The sequence below is a fragment of the Cervus elaphus genome, chromosome 5, assembly GCF_910594005.1.
Source record: "Cervus elaphus chromosome 5, mCerEla1.1, whole genome shotgun sequence".
Lineage (NCBI taxonomy): Eukaryota > Metazoa > Chordata > Mammalia > Artiodactyla > Cervidae > Cervus > Cervus elaphus.
Window position 1 is genome coordinate 93,731,514 of NC_057819.1, and position 21,303 is coordinate 93,752,816.

At 39.1% G+C, this 21,303-nt stretch overlaps 1 protein-coding gene across 4 annotated transcripts in view; it reads right to left on the minus strand.

Moving 5' to 3' along the window:
* SSH2 (slingshot protein phosphatase 2) overlaps positions 1–21,303 on the minus strand; it is a 229,106-nt gene that overhangs the window by 121,665 nt on the left and 86,138 nt on the right. For all 4 annotated transcript variants that reach the window (XM_043903264.1, XM_043903261.1, XM_043903260.1 and 1 more), the window contains one exon: positions 8,271–8,314. In XM_043903264.1, the coding sequence (XP_043759199.1) occupies positions 8,271–8,314 (44 nt within the window). The remainder of the gene's footprint in view (positions 1–8,270; positions 8,315–21,303) is intronic.

Below are 21,303 nucleotides of genomic sequence, written 5' to 3' on the forward strand. Positions count from 1 at the left end.
AGTTTTGAATTAAGTGTGTAGAATAAATCTTTCCTAATAGCCTCTTATCCTTTCATCCAAAACAAATAACTTGCAGTGAACAAGAAGGAAAGTGTATTAAATTTATTAATTTTTCAAAGTTTCCTGAAAATTTTCTGAAGGTGAGATTTTTTAAAATGTAATTTCCATTTTATTTTTAATGTGTTTTTAAGAATTTTTATTTTATATGATGGTTGATTAACAATGTTGTGACAGTTTCAGGTTTATAGCAAAGTGATTCAGTTATATATACACATACATATACATTCTCTTTCAAATTATTTTCCCATTTAAGTTGTTACATAATATTGAGCAGAGTTCCTTGTGCTATACAGTAGGTCCTTGCTGATTATCCAGTTTAAATATACTAGTGTGTACATGTCCATCTCAAACTCCCAAACTGTCCCTTCCCCGCAATGGAGAAATTACTTAAAGTAACTGACGATAGGAAGGGACTCACTTCTCTCATTATATTATTTATTTTACATGCGCCTTTAAGCATTTTGTTCCTTATTTCCTGCATTACTGTCTTCTTTTGTGTTTAGCTGTGTTTTTGTAGTGAAATGTTGAAATTCCTTTCTCATTTCCTTTCGCATATGTTCTATAGCTAATTTTTTTGTGGTTATAATGGGATTACATATAACAACCTAAAGTTTTAACACTTTAAATTCAGTTTATACCAGCTTACCTTCAATAACATACAAAAATTCTGCGCCTCTACAGCTCTGTCTCCACTCTTTTCAGTTGCTGATGTCACAACACCTTTATTGTGGATCCCAAAACATAAACTATTAATTCTTTTAAATGCATTAGTCTCTTAAATTATGCAGAAAACAAGATATGGAGTTACAAAGCAAAGTTACTGTAACACTAGTTTTTACACTAATAATTGAAGGCTTTTTCATTTAAATGTGCTATTCTCAAATCAGGTAGAAAGCAAAAAGTGCAGTTCCAAATCAATGTTACAATAATACTAGCTTTTATAACTGCCCATGTATTTACCTTTACTGAGATCTTTATATCTCCATATGGCTTTGAGTTACTGTCTGATGTCCTTTCATTTTTACCTGGCAGGAGAAACCTTGGGCATTTCCTGCAGGGCAGGTCTAGTGGTCACAGACTTCCTCAGCTTTTATTTATCTGGAGTCTAAATTTCTCTTTCTCTGCTGAAGGGAAGTTTTGCCAGGTATAAGATTCTTGGTTGACTATTGTTTTATTTTAGAACTTTGAATGTATTGGTTCATAGGTCTTTGGGCCTCCAAGTTTCTGATGAGAAATCTGCTGATAATCTAACCTTGGGGATCCCTTGTATGTGATGATACACTTCTTTCTTGATGCTTTCAAGATTCTTTGTCTTTTGGAAATTTGATTATAATGTGTCTTAGTGTGAGTCTTTTTGAGTTCATCCTACCTAGAGTTTGTTGAGCTTCTTGGATATTTATGTCTTTTATCAAATTTGGGAAGGTTTTTTTCCCCCCCGTTTGGCTGTGCCATGCAGCTTGCAGGATTTCAGTTTCTGGACCAGGGATTGAACCTGGGCCACAACAGTGAAAGCCTAGAATCCTAAACACTAGGTCACCAGGAAACTTCCAAACTGTGAAGATTTTAGCCATTATTTCTTTAAATATTTACTCTGCCTCCTTCTCTCTCATCCTTCTGGGACTCTCAAGATACATACGTTGGTCCTCTTGATGATCTCCCATAAGTCCCTTAGGCTCTGCTTGCTTTTATTCACTCTTTTTTCTTTCTGTTCCTCAGACTTGATAATTTCCATTGCCCTATCTTCAGGTTTGATTTTCCTTTCTCTTTCCTGCTAAACCTGCCTTTGAACCTGTCTAGTGAAATTCTTTTTAATTACTGTACTTTTCAGTTCCAGACATTCTTTATTGGTTTCTTTTTAGATTTTCTATCTCCTTATTGATACTTTCATTTTGTTCACATATCATTTTTGTAAATTCCTCCACATTTTCCTTTAGTACTTTGAATGTCTTTAAGATAGTTGCTTTAAAGTCTTTGTGTAGCATATCTTCATCACATCTTTTTTCAGGGACAGTTTCTATTATTTTTTTCCTTTGAATGGATCATACTTTACTGTTTCTTTGTATGCCTTGTGATTTTTTTTGTTGAACATAGGACATTTGAATCTAATAATGTAGTAACTTTGGAAATCTGATTCTTCACCTTCCCCAGGGTTTACTATTTTTTGTTATTGTTTTTGTCTTTTTGATTGTTGGAGGCCATCAGGTAAAGAATCCACCTGCAATGCAGGAGACACAGGAAACACAGGCTTGATCCCTGGGTCAAGAAGATCCCTTGGAGGAGGAAAATGGCAATCTACTCCAATATTCTTGCCTGAAAAATCCCATGGATCAGAGAAGCCTGGTGGGCTACAATCCAAAGGGTCATAAAGAGTCAGACATGACTAAGCAACTAAGCATGATGACAAGGCCAGCTCACTGAGGATTAGGCTGAGATGTAAACCTAAGCTCTTTTCAGGTCTTTTCTGAGCTTTTCCCTAGGCAAACATAGACATGTTCAATTTTCCCCCAGATGAGATGTTTTTGAAGTCCTCATCCTTAATGTCTGACTCTCAAAAGGCGGAAAGGCAAAAAGTGAAAGGGGAGGAAAAAAAGGTGCTAGTCTTTTAAATCCCTGAAGTCACTTCAGCATGAAGAGGGGCTTGCAACAAAGGGGGGATTATTCCGCAACAGTGGTTGCCTGCCTCTTTGTATGCACCTCAATGGTCAGAAGTGGCACTCAGCTATCAGATCACAGATCTCTGACATCTTGATATCTGGAGGATAGGATCCTTTTTAATCACCCCACTTTCTATTAATACAACCTGTATGCAAGCTGTACCAGGAACATGTGCACGGCTATTTACCATATAGCTGAGAGTGAGGGATGGGTAGTTGCTAAGAGTTAAGAGCTAAAATTGATCACAATTTACCCTCTAGTTCTTTCCTTGGAGGTTGGAAGCCTTCAATAGACCACAGAGCTCCACTATCAGTCACTCAGTCGTGTCTGACTCTTTGAGACCCCGTGGACTGCAGCAAGCCAGGCTTCCCTGTCCATCACCAACTCCTGGAGTCTACTCAAACTCATGTTACATCAGACAGATTCTGCAGTGCAATTGTTGTCAAAGTGGAGAGGCAGATTCCTGGTGCTTCCTTCTCCAATATCTTCCCAGCATCCTCTCCCAGAAGCAATAGGTAGTTGACACTTCATTAGTCTCCAGAATTTTATAAGAAAACAACTTTTCAAAAATTTAGTTTGGCCAAGTCAAGAATTAAGGGGAAGAAACTTTTGTTTGTTGTTTATACCCTGAAGAATAACATCTGGGAGAAAAAAGTAGAATTAATTATTTAGCTTTAACAGATATACCTAATTTCACTGTGGCTTCAATAATTAGTTTTTCAAATCAGATTTAAAAGGAATGCCTCTTGTTCTCAGAAGCAGAACATGTCAGATAAATATAAAATAGAGTCTGTGAACACATTCTTCAGAAACAAAGAGTACTTCAGTGAAACGAAAATTCTTATTCTTGTTGAGTGGCAAGGAAAGAACCTTCCAAACTGTGCACTTACCACACAGTGGCAGAACTCGAGGATGGGAGGATAGCTCACTACACCCCCTGGTGGCCACATCAAAATATGTATAAACAGCCGAAAGTTTTCTGGATCAGAAGAGCAACCCATATGGAGAGAGGTGGAGATTCAGACTTCAGACAGATCAAAAGCAAAAGATGTAGAGCTTCACTATCATCAGTTAGAGCTGGTTTTTAACACATGGGAAAGCTTTGCTTTTATAAATCAATCACACACATGCACATATTCTAAGTTCAATAAAAGGTTTCTCTGTGAAATAATATAATTTTATTTCTTAGAAAAGTGACGTGATGGGGGCATCTTACTATCAAATGGCTCAGAAAATAAAAAGTTCTTTGCACTGTATCAACAATTTTTCTATAAGTATGAGATTGTTTCAAAATTTTAAAATATATATGTGCTGTGTGCTAAGTCACTCCAGTTGTGTCCGACTCTTTGCAACCCTATGGACTGTAGCCCACCAGGCTCCTCTGTCTATGGGATTCTCCAGGCAAGAACACTGGAGAGGGTTGCCATGCCCTCCTCCAGGGGATCTTCCTGACCCAGGGATCAAACTTAGATCTGTTACATCTCCTCCATTGGCAGGTGGGTTCTTTACCAAGGGTTTCCTTTGTGGCTCAGCTGGTAAACAAGCCACCTACAATGCAGGAGTCCTGGGTTCGATCCCTAGGTTGGGAAGATCCCCTGGAGAAGGGAAAGGCTACGCAATCCAGTATTCTGGCCTGGAGAATTTCATGGACTGTATAATCCATGGAGTTGCAAAGAGTCAGATATGACTGAGCGACTTTGGACTTCCCTTGGCTCAGCTGGTAAAGCAGCCGCCTGCAATGTGGGAGACCTGGGTTTGATCCCTGGGTTGGGAAGATCCCCTGGAGAAGGGAAAGGCTACGCAATCCGGTATTCTGGCCTGGAGAATTCCATGAACTGTATAGTCCACAGGGTTGCAAAGAGTCAGACACGACTGAGCGACTTTCACTTTCACTTCTTTACCAATAGTGTCACCTGGGAAGCCCCCCTCCCAAAATATACACATGAGGATAAATTAATAGCTCATATTTACAATAGACTTTTCCTCTTTACCGCCTTTTTTTTTTTCAATTTAAGTATAATGCTTATTTTCTAAGTTAACAAATTCTTTAACTAGAACACACACTCAGGTAGAAGTACACCTGTTTCCTTTCCACAGCAAAAGATGGGCAAAGTAGTATTTATTGTCACTATGGTATTTAAATCCATACATAAATTATTTCACTAAGCAGGCTGAAATGAAGTCATATCTCAAAAGTAAAAAAGAAACAGCCCAAAGGCAAGAGAAGGAAAACTTGATGAGGTACCAGAGACAGAGATCTGGAAGAAAGATGTGTCTACAAAATGAATGCATTAGTAACATGGTACCATGTGAAATTAGGGCTTCCCTCATAGTTTAGTTGGTAAAGAATCCACCTGCAATGCAAAAATGTGCCTGCAATGTAGGAGACCTGGGTTTGGTTCCTGGGTCAGGAAGATTCCCTGGAGAAAGAAATGGCAACCCACTTCAGTATTCTTGCCTGAAAAATGCCATGGACAGAGAAGCCTGGTGGGCAGTGACAAGAGTCAGACATGATTTAGTAACTAAACCACCACCATTTGAAATTACACCTTAAATTCTATGTTTTCTTTCAGCCCTCTTTAAGCTACTTCCACTTGACACCCTGTTGTTTCACATGTGCAAAGGTGAACTCTTTCTTTTTCAACTACACCATTTCTAGTAAAGATATCAACCAATCTTCTATTCCTGTTCATTCATTTAATGAGCATTTATTGAGTGCCAACTACAGGCTAATTGCTGCAGATGCTGAGATAAAAGACACAGTTTCTGTCTTCACGCTGCTATCAGTTAGGGAGGTGACTACCCACCTCTAGCCATCTGCCTGCAACGGCTTTCTAGCTCATTCTCCTGCCTCCTCTCATACTGCATAACACTGCCAGACTCTTATCCAGCAGTCATGCATTCTTTTAGACAAAGATCTACCAAATCAAAGTTGATCCACTCTTAAGATATGAATGATGGTCTTCTTATTGCCCTTGCAACACATTAGTACCTACTTCCATACTTCTGGGCATATCCTCCCACCTCCCCATCCTCCTGTGTATGGAATGCTCTTCCGTTCTCCTACCTACCCCATTTATCCAAGACCCAGAACTTACTGGATATTTTCTGATAGATATTCCTCTGGCCCACACTGCTTGCTCTCTCTCTCTCTCTTCCTCACCTGCTACAAAACTTTCATTGCTAGGTTTGAAGTAGCAAACCTACTTACTTACAGTTGATATATACAGAAATGAGAGAATTCTACTATAATTAAAATATTTTCTAAATTTAGATCTAAGGTACTTTATTTCCTTCCACAACTAATTATCTTAAAAAAGGTATCTTGGGATTTCAAAGATTTATTTCAATGGTATCTTCCTTTTGCTCACTTTTATTACCTTGGAGGTTCCCAGGTGGCACTAGTGGAAAAGAAAGAAAGAAAGAAAGTGAATTCGCTCAGTCATGTCCGACTCTTTGCGGAACCCATGGACTGTAGCCTACCAGGCTCCTCTGTCCATGGGATTTTCCAGACAAGAGTAGGAGTGGGGTGCCATTTCCTTCTCCAGGGGATCTTCCCGACCTGGGTCTCCCACACTGCAGGCAGATGCTTTACCTTCTGAGCCACCAGGGAAGCCCCAGTGGAAAAGAATCTGCCTGCAATGCAGGAGACACAGGTTTGATCTCTGCAGCAGGAAGATCCCCTGGAGGAGGGCATAGCACCCCACTCTGGTATTCTTGCCTGGAAAATCCTATGGACAGGGGAACCTGGTGGGCTACAGTCCACAGGGTCACAAAGAGTCAGACACAACTGAGAATATGTATTACCTTGAAATTTTATTAGGCTGACTCATGAGACAGCCATTTGGAAGTCAAAACGGCTGAATATTGGCATGTTACATGGCTTTGTTTATTCTCCAGTCAGCAAACTGGGTCAGGACATAAGAAGATGAAAAGCAGTGAGTTCATAAATATGTAAAAGGAAAGACTGGAACTGAATTTCATCCATTTATATTTTTACCAAAAAGGTAATAATACATAACCTGATTTTCAGTTCCAGAACTGTGTTATGATATTTTTATGCCTATCTTCTGTGAAAGACAACATATCACCAGAATTAGCTATCATAAAAAGGACTTAGTGGGTAGGAATAGATCATTTGTTTTTTAAATATGGTAAACTACATATAACATAGAACTTGCCTTCTTAACTATTTTTAAATGTACAGGGGATTAAGTAATTCACACTGTTGTGCAACTAACACTACCATCCATCTCAAGAACTTTTTCTCCTCCAAAAATGAAACTTTGTACCCATTAAGCAATAATTCCTCATCCATCCTCTACCAGACCCTGGCAACCAACATTCTACTTTTCATCTCTGAGAATCTGACTACCTTAGGTATCTCAGATAGGTGGAATCATACAGTATGTGTCCTTTTGGGACTGGGTTTTTTCACTTAGCATAATGTCCTCAAGTGAGTTGATTAAAAAAATTTTATTTCACAGATGTTTAAACGAATATTTTTAAAAGGCACTTATTTCATACAAAAGATATACTCTATTGGGTCACAGTATAATAATGTACTTATAACAAGAAAGAAAGTAGAATTCTATGCAGTCTTGAGAAACTAAAATATCATATAAAATATAGTTTGTTGCATTACAACATTGACAGTGCTACAGACTTTCAAATTTTTAAGGATTTCAGTGAACTATTATTAAATCTTTAATATATCCATAAAAAGCATTTTAAAGAAGATAACAGAAATGTTATTATATACATCCTAGATATCTCTCATAATTCTTTTCTTTTAATGCCAGCAAGTATTGGTATCCTTATAACATGCCCACTATTTCATGAGAGGGCAAAAAAAAGTTTCACTGTATTTTATTTTATTTATTTACTTATTTTTTAAATTATTATTATTTTTTTGTTTCACTGTATTTTAAAAGACTGGGTAAGTTACTTAGCGGAGGAGGGCATGGCCACCCGCTCCACCTGCCCAGAGAAGTGCCTGGACAGAGGAACCGGGCGGGCTATAGTCCAAAGGGCTGCAAAGAGTCAGACACGACTGAACCAATCGAGCACGCACACACAAGCTAATTAGTATATCCTTCATATTAACCAATCTCTAAAAAACCACCAAAACCCATCAAAATGAATGACAAACATAAGGACAAAACTGAAGGCTGAAATGTTCTTTAGTTAGGTAAGGAAAATTTGCTTTTTCATTACCTAAGATAGTTTTACAGACTTGCGTCAAAGCTAGGCCAGTACTGGCCTTTCTGGTTAAAAAAAATAAAAAAGAGAAATCTACTATTTAATTAAGTTAATTAGTTAATTTATATATTGAGGTATACGTGACATATGATAATTACATTAGTTTCATGTGTACAACATAATGCAGTCCACCACTTAAAATCTGAGTCAGTAACGGGATTCTTAAAGCAATTCCATTCTGAGACACCAACTAAGCATCTTGGAAAACCAGGACAAAATCATCTGACAAGTCTGAGAAAGAATTAGAGAAAAAGCACTATAGAAATGCTATAGGATGTAATGAACAAACATACCTCCTGGGCTGTGATCGGCATTCCTCCTCCCCACTGTCTGCCTCCTGTAGAGAGAGGAAAATGAGAAAAAAATTACTTAAAATCTGAGGTCCCATATCATAATACTAATGAATGCACTTTTATTAAGTTTTACATGTAGGGAGTATCTCACTGATGGTCTGTACTTAAACTAAATTCTCTCCATAAAAAGTGACTTCAACCAACCCACTGGGTTGATATAATATATATCAACAGAATGTATTCCTGGAGGAAACTTTAACAATAGCCTACAAATTTTTTAATAACAAAGTATTCATAATGAAGAGAATATCTCTGAAAACTAACTGGAGATGTTATGTTACTTTCAATTAAAATGAGTGGGCATTCTGACTTTCACCAACAAATCTCATCGAGGTGACCTATTAACGACTCTGATCCCCAAAGAACAACCTAAATAATGAACACCATTTTGAAAAGTTCTCTTGATCACAGCACCATCACCTTAATGAACTATTACTTACTGAATATTTATAACATTCCAGGTGCCTTGCTCAATACTTTTAAGTACACTGTCCAACTTATTCCTTATAAACTGAGAAGGTTGATCATACCCTAGTTTTCACCAATTCTGACACATACACATAAATCTACAATCAATGCAACTAAAAAGCAATGAATCATCATTTAATCGCAATATTTATATTTTATAGTGGCACATGAAATAATTGAGGTGTCATAGCGATTTAGGCTCAATGAAATATGAATATTTTACAGAAACTGAAATTCACAAAAAGGAAAGAAATTGCTCAAGGAAACTCATGTGGTAAGCTAGAATTAAAACTGATAAAATACTGCCTCCCAACACACTGAAAAAGGATATCATTCACTCTGACTTAGGTTAGGAATTATTATATGTTAAGATATTATATAGCTCTTCATGGAGACAAGAATAGCAACATGAAGGAAAAGCGTGAGAAAAGATGAGAGAATGATATTGAGGTGTTAACTTTGTCTTTAAATTTCCTCTCTGACATTTCATATTTGCACTCTGGTCACTTTTGCCCTATTTGGCAAACACAAAAATAGGAGAAAAACAACTCAAACAATATGAGTATTGTCTTCTGGTAAGTCGCCCACATTTTCAGTTTATGGAACCATCCCCATTACCTCTACGTCATCCTGCCTCCATTCCTGGGCAGCAACAGCCAGCGCTGTAACTTTTATTCTCATTTTATTTTCATTATTGATTTGAGGTATGCCCATTATCTTGTACAAACAGCAGGAGACAGCAAAGATCATACCCTCAGAGGGAGGACAGGGAGGGTGTCATGGTATATTACACTCTGCCTATAGGGGAAATTTTAGGTTTAGAAGGATGCCTTTTGGGAAGTGAAGAACAGTGTTTAAAAGAACCAATCGTCTCTAGAGTCAATAGTCAGAACCTGGAAAGTCTGCGAGAATGAAAATGAAAAGACTCATAAGCAAATACAAATGTTAGATTTTGGAGCCTGAGGGAACTATGCTTCCTTGGAGGGTGCAAAGAGCCAAAACCAGTTACATCTACAGAGGTGAACTAACATTTATTTAATACCACTACAGGCCAGATAATTTATACATTATTTTATTTAATGTGTACCACAACACCGTGGGGCTTGCTAAATGTCACAAAGCCAATAAATGATGGGAGTCACAATTTGAACTCGGGCCTATATTTCTGCTATAAATAGCTGCCTCTAAACTAAAAATCTGCCTTTGGTACCCCAACCCCAGGACAGGGGGTGGGAAGGGAACTGCAGAAGAAAGTGTAACTTTTCTCAAGGATTATAATACAACAATATCCTTTTGTCATCTTTCTTTTATGACGTCTACACTTTAAAATAGTGCCAAAGGCGTGGAAAATTCCTTTTGCACAGAAAAAAAGTAAGCCAGAACAGTGTTTCTAACACAAGATCCCCAAATGACTTTTTTTTTTCTTTTTTAGATAGTTTTACAATAGTCAGGCCAATGAATTATTTGCTTCCCTTTCATCTTACTTGGAAAAAGAGGCTTAGGGAAAAATACTCAATATGTCAAGGCAAGGTAAAATGGGATTTTTAAAAAAAAAATGAAGAAAGTGTTCAATTATGCTTATTTCAATGGAATTCACTGCCAAAAATACAAAGATGCAACACTGCTTATTCAGCAAGATTAATGATCAGGTAACACAGTTACCGTGAATGGCGGCAGTTAAACGGTAGCTAAAGGGAGAATGCTTACCATTCTATTGTAACAAGTGCATACACTAGACCATATAAAACCACCTATCTTGTCAAATAACGACATATTGTTGGTAAAAAAAAAAAAAAAGAAAAAAATGCAAATAGTCAGTGTGCTCAGAATATTAGAAAACACCAGGAGAAAAGTGTAGACATAACTATCAGTTCTTCTAAGTAGATAGAATCATTTTTGATGTGTAAGGAGAACGAAATAATTAAATGATTAAACACATGTTTGTTGACTTTTTAAAAAATATTCTAGAGTACTATTGTTAAGCAGTTTTTATTTAAAGAGTACAATTTCTTCCTGATGTTCTAAAGAAAAAATTGACCTATAAACAATATGATGTGAGATTCTGAATATGCATTTAATTTTAGGATATTCAGAAAACACTAATTCAAAAAGATACATGCACCCCAATGTCCACAGCAGCAGCATTATTTATAATAGCCAAGATATGGACTCAACCTATGTTTCCGTCAACAGATGAATGGATAAAGATGTGCCGTGTGTGTGTGTGTGTGTGTGTGTGTGTGTGTGTGTGTGTGTGTGTGTGTGTGTGTGTGTGTGTGTGTGTGTGTGTGTGTATATATGTATATATAATGTAATAAATGGAATACTGTTGTTGTTGTTTACTTGCTAAGTTGTGTCTGACTCTGTGACCCCATGGACTGTAACCTGCCAGGCTCCTCTGTCCATGCTCAGGCATAAAAAAGAATGAAATTCTGCCATTTTGCAACAACATGGATAGACCTGGAGGGTATTATGCTCAGTGAAATAAGTTAGAGAAAACCAAATACTCCATGTTATCATCTACACGTGGAACCTAAAAAAATAAAATAAATGAATGCTTAGAACAGAAACAGACTCACAGATATAAAATACAAACTGGTGGTTACCAGTGGAGAGAGAGGGAACAGAGTGGGCAAGATAGATGTATGGGATTAAGAGATACAAAGTACTGTGTATAATGAATAAAAAGAATATATTGGACAGCACAGGGAAATATAGCCATTATTTTGTAATTACTGTAAATGAAGTGTAATCTATAAATATATTGAATCACCATGTGGTACACTTGGATAATATAATGCTGTATATAAACTATGCTTCAATTAAAATATAATACATAATTTTAGGGTATTCAGGAACCACTAAGTAAGAATTGATAAGTTAATACATTCTTATTAATCTTCTTAATACCTGAACACAAAAGTAGGTCACTTAAGTAAAAGATGTTTGAAAAAGAACATAAGCATCTAAGTCATATTTGTTGAGAAGTAGGCTGGAAGTGCTGCTAGCCTTGAAAAACACCAGGCTAGGTAGGTGTTAAGCAGTAATTTCCCAACCTTTATGGTCCAAGATTCTTTACATTTCTCATACCAAAATTCTTTACACTCCAATCCAAGTGGATTCATTCATCATTTTTCAAAGGTCCATGTTGTTTCATCATCGTGGAAGGCCCTTCCCCACCCTCCTAGATCCTTCTGCAACCTTAAAAGCTGGCTTTCAAAGTCAGTAGTTCATGATGCTTCTGTTATCATCTTACTGAGAGGCTGTCTGCCTCCCTCCAAACCTTACAGTTACTGTGCATGCTTCCTATGGCACTACTGAGATTTGTCTCTGGGTTACCGTTGGGCTCTTGTTTTACGTTTCATTATCAAACTGTAATCTGCCTTATTTTCCCTTCGCATCTCACCTTGTGTTTAGCACAATGCCCTGTGTGCACATGGAACTCGATAAAGAGGTGAATGAATGCATGATTGGAGCAGTGAACTAAACAATGCAAACGCGGAGCTAATTGGCTGTGCATTCTTAGCTAGTAAGGACTATGCCAGCTATGTTTTGCCCTTAGTCGGTTAATAGAACAGTTTTTGTTGCTCAGGAGTTAGTCTGTGATGAAGATCTGGAAGTAATACCTTAGGCTTTTCCTTTGGTTAAGCAGAGAGAATCATTCACTTGCTCTCGTTTATATATTCATTCATTCATTCATTCCACATTAATTGACCACCTATGATGTGTTAGGTACTAGGCACCAGGAATTAAAAGTAAGCAGAATTGCCCTTATCCTTGGATAGTTCATATTGTAGTAGGGGAGACAGTTCCATAAGCCAAAAATTATATGTCATTTGGCTTACAGCAGAGGATATACAAAGTGCTCTAGAAACAACACGGCAGGAGATGACTGACTATGGGGCTTGGATATGCTTCACAGAAGTTAATTTTCAGGCTAGGCTTGAATAGTGGGTTTGTGTTAGATGGAAGATAGGAGGAAGAGTATTTCAGGCAGAAGAGTTGGCAAAAGGAACAGAAAGAGGAGTAAGAATCTGGACGTGTAGGGAATGGTGAGCAGCTGTGAATTCCTGGAACAAAAGGATGGGTTCTGGAGGTTAAGGCTATCAGGTAATACTGATGTCACGAGTCCATAAGGGTAGAACATTAAGATAACAGTCCTAGGGTCACAAAAAGTGGTTGTGGATTATTCATTAACTGGACTTCAGATTATCCATCCGTCACTTCTGTCCCTGGGAAAAAACTGAGGGTATATGTCAGACAGGAAAAAATAATCTAGTAGTCTTTCTAAGAGTGGACATGAGCTTTGAAATCAGGGAAATCCTGCTTCTGGCTTTTGAAAGAAGCAAATGTGAAGGATATACGCTTGAGGAGGAAATAGGGCACCATATTGCCACTTGGCTACTGGTAAGAGAAGGCTTAGATTCTCTCTAAGAAACAAGAGAGAAAGAAGATGGGGATGGAATCATGTTTGGGTTATCTATTGCTTTATAACAAACCACTAATTTATTATATTTCATGGGTCAGAACTTCAAGCAGTATTTAGCTAGGTGATTCTTCTGCTCCACATAGTACTGCTAAAGTTCACTCAGTGCTACTCTGGTGGTATTTAACTGGAAGACGGGCTAAGTGGGAGTCCAAGCAGCTTCATGCATAAGCCTGACATCTTAGCCTGGAGGACTTAAGCTGGGCTCAAGTGGAAAGTCAACTAGAATGCCTATGGATCGGGCCTTGTCAAAGTCCATTAGGGCCTCAGGGTTGGTCTGTTCGCATGGGGGCTTAGAACTCCAGGAGGCTAGGCACAGAGCTGGCACAGTGTCACTTCTGCCATACTCTGCTGGTGTATTAAAGAGGTCGAGCCCAGATTCAAGGGGAGGGGAATTAGACTATCTCTCAGTGGGGGAAACAGCAAAGACTTCATAGTCATCTTTAATCAACCCTCTCAATGACAATCAACCGATGACTAGCAATAAGTATGCAGGCAAAATGAACAGGACAAGAAAAAGGCAGTTAAAGAGTTAATGAAGTAGAACTTCTAAAGGCTAGGGCCACAGAGATATCCAGGAGAGAAGAGAATAAAGAAGATGATTCCTATTCAGTACAAGATGCATGGAAGGCCATATGGATAACTTTATAGTCTGGTGTCTATAACGAAGTATGCTCTCTGAAGATAAGAAAGGACCTGAAAGCGCACGCGCGCACACACACACACACACACACACACACACACACACTACTGTCTAGGACCAACTTTATAGTCTGGTGTCTATAACGAAGTATGCTCTCTGAAGATAAGAAAGGACCTGAAAGTGTGGCCATTCACACACACACACACACACACACACACACACACACACACTCTACTGTCTAGGACCAGAATGAATAACCTGGGCACTTACATCTGAGAAGCTGGTTTGTAAGGAGCTCAAACCTCATCAAATCAGCAGTCCCAATATAAGATGACTTTGTTTTAAATTGAGATGTGTGACACTTGCTGGGATGAAGAACCAAAACAGAGATTCAAACTAGTCATATTTCAGGGAGACGTAAGACATATTACAGTAAAAATAAGGAAGCCAGAACACAGTGCAATCCTTATTTCTGAAATCAAAGCCACACTATGCTGTCATCATGACACGTTTTAAAAAGCTCTAAATAAACTTTATTGCCCATGATTTCAAGCAATAGAAAACCTCTGTGAGACACCTACTATTTCTCAAGTATTTCCTTTGAATTCCTTTCAAATACAAATACCTATGAATCACAATTGGAATGGTTAATGAGGTACTTCTTCAGTGATAAGAAAGCCAGCTTGATTAGAATTTGGCTAATGTGACTTTGCTTCTGAAGAACACCAAGTCTTTGGTCAACAGCTAGCTGACGAGGTACAGTCACTCACTGCGCACTAGAAAACCCGAGCTCTGGGTGTGGAGCTGTCACTGGATGCCTTTTGTTTATAATCCTTATTCTACTTAAATTTTTTATTTAATACAGGCAACTTAACCCCACCTGCACCCCCCCACTTGCCATAATTTCAGAGTTGCTAGACTGTTTTTTCTATCACAGAGATCCGACTCCTTGAGGCTACTTGGTTTGAAAAAGCAACAAGTCTTATCATGTTCTGAACCTGTCACATTTGACAAGCATGCAATACAGAAACTTCACAGGTCACTGGTCCTTAACTCTGGCTCCATTCAGAAGTTTTTCAATAACACAAATCTCCAGGCCTCATGCCTACAGCCCTGAGGTGAAGTCAGTGCTGTGCTGGAGCCAACTGTGAAGATTTTTAGGGATCTTATGAGACTCACACTGGTAGCTTGATATTGGCTATGGTGGGATTTTTTTTTTTTTTTTTAACTAGGAATATCAGCAAATGTTACAAAGTAGCCCTTACCCGGAAAACACATTTTTTAACATGTACCAGCCCACCATGAGGTGTGGGGCCCTAGGACCTGCACATTTTCAAAGCTCCTGATAACTGACAAGCAGTTTAGATTGAAAACATTTGTCTTTAAAGGTTTGGAAAAATATCAAAAAGTTCAGGGTACACAAAGCTACTACCCTCTCCAGGTAACTGTGCCATGCCAGGTGCCAGGGAGACCAGTGATGACGGGAACTCAGCTCTCCAGAAAGATCTGTGGCTCCTGTCCTAGACTGTAAGCTCTGTAAGGGCAGAACTACGTTTGCAGAGTGGCAGTCACACAGAAGATGCTCAGAGGATACTAGATGAAATAATAAGTATTGCTCAAGGTATGGTAACCGGTAAGTGGCAAAATTAGGCCTCCACCTTAGGTTAACTCAATATATCATGTGCCTCATCTCCATTAAATTATTGCTCATATCCTTGGTTTGTCAATCCAAGAAGAGTGCTTAAACATGGGGTAGAGAGCAAGCAGCATCCATCAAAAGATAAGACTCTGTCTCTGTGCTGCTCCATAATTTAAAGTCTTTTCATGACTATCATCTCATTTGAAGCAAGCTAGGATAAATGCAGCACAGGCATGATTAACAATTACTTTTCAGCTGAAGAAACTGCTTCATGGAAGTGAGATGATTTGCTCAAAGTAACCTAAGAGTAAGCAGCAGAGTCACGATTCTGTCTGGGAAGGACAAATAAACCTTCTACCAGAAGAAACTGCTCTTCTTGCATGACAGGAATATGCCAGGTACACCAAGAGGGGTCTTAGACCTTGTCTTTATCTCCCTGTCCAGATTCTGCTTCTTACTATTAAAGTGAAACTTCACATCCCACTCTTTGAAGACCTCATATTTGATCCATTTCCTTCACTGTAGCTGAGGTCTCAATATGGACATATGGTCTTATGCTCAGCCAGGACATAGTGGTACAACTGTACTAACTGCTTACATGCTGAAATACCGAATGGTAAACAGTGGCTGCCTAGAGCCCCTCAGAATGTTTCATAATCCAGCAACAATCAGATTCAATTCAGTTCAGTTCACTCTGTTGTGTCTGACTCTTTGCGACCCCATGCACTGCAGGACGCCAGGCTTCCCTGTCCATCACCAACTCCCGGAGCTTGCTTAAACTCATGTCCATTGAGACTGGGATGCCATCGAACCATCTCGTCCTCTGGCATCCCCTTCTCCTCCTGCCTTCTATCTTTCCCAGCATCAGGGTCTTTTCTAATGAGTCAGTTCTTTGCATCACGTGGCCAAAGTATTGGAGCTTCAGCTTCAGCATCAGCCCTTCCAGTGAATATTCAGGACTGATTTCCTTTAGGATTGACTGGTTTGATCTCCTTGCAATCCAAGGGACTCTCAAGAGTCTTCTCCAACACCACAGTTCAAAAGCATCAATTCTTCAGCGCTCAGCTTTCTTTATGGTCCAATTCTCCTGGTCCAACTCTCATATCTATACATGACTACCGGAAAAAACCATAGCTTTGACTATACAGACCTTTGTTGGCAAAGCAATGTCTCTGCTTTTTAATGTGCTGTCTAGGTTTGTCATAGCTTTTCAACAATCAGATTAGTGCTAGGCAACGCGGAGGACCTCGAGGTCTGACCCCTGCCTATTCTGATTGGTTGATAGCTATGCCATGCTAGTTGCTAAATATTCTGAATACCACTTCAACATCTCCTCTGCTCTCTAAACTTTGGTTTAAAATTCTTGACTCTGATCTCGGCTTCACCTTGGAGGCAGTGCCTCTATAATCTGTTCTCTTGTTTGTGTGTGCTGCTAGCTATACCCCAATTGCTTGGCTTGCCTTCTGCTCTTATTACTAGTCATCTGTTACATGTGATTACCATTCCTCCACAAGGAATTTAAACTATAAAAGGCATTGATAACACCCAGGGAAGCTAAATAAAATCCACTTATGAAGAGTCTTTTTATATTAAACCTTTAAATTGTTTATGGACATAAAGAATTAAACTATGATCAACCAAAGTTATTCAGTTGAAACATTGTTCAGAAATGAGGTCAAAGAACAAAAGCAGAAGAGTAATGAAACAACACTGATTACTTATCAAACATTACTAAACTAACTAAGCATGATTGTTTTCAAATTTCTAGTCATTTCCAAAATAAGAAGTTGATAAATACTGTTAATGGTTCTGACCAAAAAGAAAATAGAATATTTAAAACAGACGTACTGCTGTCAGTTTTGGTTAGGGGGAAATACATTGCTATTTTGTTAATATTTATATTTAAATCTAGACATCATTCTAAGCCATCAACAGGGGAAAAGACAGAGTCACGTTACTCAGTATCTCTGAATGTAGTAGTAGTGAAAGTCACTCAGTCGTGTCCGACTCTTTTCGACCCCATGGACTATACAGTCCAGACCAAAACTGGACTGGCCCAAACTGGAGTGGGTAGCCTTTCCCTTCTCCAGGGGATCTTCCCAACCCAGGGGTCGAACCCAGGTCTCCCTCATTGCAGGGGGATTCTTTACCAGCTGAGCCACAAGGGAAGCCGAAGAATACTGGAGAGGGTAGCCTATCCCTTCCCCAGCGGATCTTCCTGACCCAGGAATCGAACCTGGGTCTCCTGCATAAATAAAAAACTAATTCATTCAGAGCTGCTAGAGTCCATCAGAGATACAAAGAAATATGAGATAATACTATGCTGGAGTTTATCTGCCTGAAGTGATAAGGCTGTTATATTGGAAATAATGACACAACAAGTACAGTGTAAATGTATGGCACAGGAAATACATGTCACTGGAGTTTAGAAAGTGTGCTATCACCACGGGTCCAGAGTTCACAGGAACAAGTGAGCTCTGAGTCCAATCCTGAGGGAAGAGGAATGTCGGAAGAGGCACAGAGGCTGGCAGAGCATGTGAGACAGGGACAAGAGGAACGAACAGGGGGAATATGTTGACACACTCGGCTGCTGGTCATCTGGCCCGCTGAGCTGAAACCCAGGGCTTGCCTTGAGGTAAGCGGCAAAGAGCAGAGCGCAGCAGTCTAGATCTGATCCTAGGAGGAAGCCAGGGAGGGGATTTATCAGAATCTTAGAAAGTAGAAAAAATTATAAATATTCTGCTTTGGTGGTAATTAAAAATTCTTTAAGGGAACAGAGGCTAAAAAAGAAAAAAGACTAAAATTTGGAAAGCCAAAAGAAAAATTAGGTACTTTTCCTAAAGCCAGGATACACTGGTTAATTTAACCACATGTCCACTAGAGGGCAGACAAGTCAAAGCCTACACTGTGGCTGAACCGGAGAACCGGCATCCACAGAAAACAGTAAGAGTGAACACCATTTGCTGCTTAAAGACCACTTTCAGGGCCTTCACCTTGGAAAAAGCCTTTAGCCAGCAGATAAATCTTTCACAGAATAGCTTAAGTAGTATAAAATGTGTCTTATTGCAAAGTGGACAGGTGGAAAAGTTATACTTTGGGAATCTGGCTTGGCTGACAGGCACATGTGCTTATACGTGACAAGCATACCTGGAATGCCAACAGTAGTGCTCACCACTGGCTAATGTACGTCAGTCCTCCCCACCCATCTCAGGAACACTGTAAACAGTATGCATGACATAGCATGATAATGTGTAAACTATCTGGACCATGATTTCAATCTAGGTACTCATTGTGGTCAACTGGGGAGGTGCTTGGTCCTAAGGTCTTATATCCCCTGTATACAGGTCAAGAAGCAACAGGAAGACATTGACATGGCACAACGGACTGGTTCAAACTTGGGAAAGGAGTACGTCAAGGCTGTATACTGTCAGTCTGCTTATTTAACTTATATGCAGTGTACATCATGTGAAATGCCTGGCTGGATGAAGCACAAGCTGGAATCAAGATTACTGAGAGAAATATCAAAAACATTAGATATTCAGATGACACCACCCTTATGGCAGAAAGTGAAGAGGAACTAAAGAGCCTCTTGATAAAGGTGAAAGAGGAAAGTGAAAAAGCTGGTTTAAAACTCAACATTCAAAAAACTAAGATCATGTCATCTGGTCCCATCACTTCATGGCAAATAGATGGGGAAACAATGAAAACAGTGACAGACTTTATTTCCTTGGGCTCCAAAATCACTGTGGAAGATGACTGCAGTCATGAAATTAAAAGACACTTCCTTCTTCGAAGAAAAGCTATGACAAACCTAGATAGCATATTAAAAAACAGAGACATTACTTTGCCAACAATAGTCCACACAGTTAAAGCTGTGGTTTTTCCAGTAGTCATGTACAGATATGAGAGTTGGACCACAAAGAAAGCTAAATGCCGAAGAATTGATGCTTTTGAACTGTGGTGTTGGAGAAGACTCTTGAGAGTCCATTGGACAGCAAGGAGATCAAACCAGTCAATCCTAAAGGAAATCAGTCCTGAATATTCACTGGAAGGGCTGATGCTGAAGCTCCAATACTTTGGCCACCTGATGTGAAGAGCAAACTCATTGGAAAAGACCCTGATGCTGCGAAAGATAGAAAGCAGGAGGCGAAGGGGACAACACAGGATGAGATGGTTGGACGGCATCACTGACTCAATGGACATGTATTTGAGCAAACTCCAGGAGATGGTGAAGCACAGGGATGCCTGGCGTGCTGCAGTGCATGGAGTCACAGTCAGTCAATCACGACTGAGCGACTGAACCACAACAAAGTAAGATAAGGTGACGTCACCAGAGGTTCTTATATGTGCATTTGTCTTGGCAGGCTGAGGAGCTGTCACACAGGCGTGTTGGGAGGAATCCTTAGGTCTCACTAACTAGAACACAACATCAATATTAATATCTAAATAAAAAAACGAAGAATTCCATCACACATTTAGACGCTAAGATCTGCAAAGTACTATAAGCACTTTTCCTGTTTTGCTGTCTTACAAAATGTCATCACTAAAGGTGCAAGGACAATTCTGTTTAGTAGGTTGACTTTTTGCCATTAGCTGGAAGTAGTTTTTCTCCACTCCTGACCAATGCTCGCATCACAAGCACTTTCTTTCCCTTGGGAAAATGACAACATTTAGTGACAGAGACTATGTACTTCAACTGCAGATGAATTTTGTTATTCTAAAATTTGTATTTCCAATAAGCTAGGCCACCTTGTCTCTTGTTGTTGTTCAACTGCTAAGTTGTGTCTCATTCTTTGTGACCCCATGGACTGCAGCACGCCAGGCTCCTCTGTCCTCCACTATCTCCCAGAGTTTGTTCAAAATTCATGTCCGTTGAGTTGGTGATACTATCTAACATCTCATCCTCTGTCGCCCGTTCTCCTTCTGCCTTGACTCTTTCCCACCATCAGGGTCTTTTCCAATGAGTTGGCTCTACGCATTCAGGTAGCCAAAGTATTGGAGCTTTAGCATCAGTCCTTCCAATGAATATTTAGGGTTGATTTCCTTTAGGATTGACAGGTTTGATCATATTATTTCTTAGATTTTGCTACATTCTTCCCTCTGCCTGGAATACATTCCCCTCTTTGCTTGCTTACTTCTTCTGCTCATCCTTCAGACTGTAGCTCAGATGTCCCCTTCTCCGAGCTTTTCCTTGATGCCTCTAGACTGAGGCATATTTCAGCAGTATCAATTTTACTTGATAAGAAATAGTATTTTTATAGTAACAGAGATACAGATACCATAAACAAGTGCACAAAACTTAAAGTAAATCATAAGAATTCAAATACATTCCAGCCTTGTATTAAGCTCTTTTAAATTTTATACATCCATATTGCTCTGCTGTTAGAGAAACTTCTGGTGGAAAGATTTGAGTGCAGAGAACTGCTGTATGTAAGTTTAAAGTTAAGACTGCTGAATATTGAAAACTAAGACAGAAGTTAATTGGTGGCGGGGTGGGGTGAGTATGGTAGGTTAATAAAATATGAAGAGAATGTCAGATGCTTATGACTACTTGCTCTAATCCTTAAGACTACAAGCATGCCGCTTAACTTTGTCTTCCATGAACAAAAGACTGAAAAACAAAAGTTCAGAAAAAGTTGATTTGGCGCTTAAACAAATGAACCCAAAGTCTCCAAACTTACTTGAAATGAAACATGGGTACTGAAATGAAGGAAAAAATATGAATTTATAAACCAGA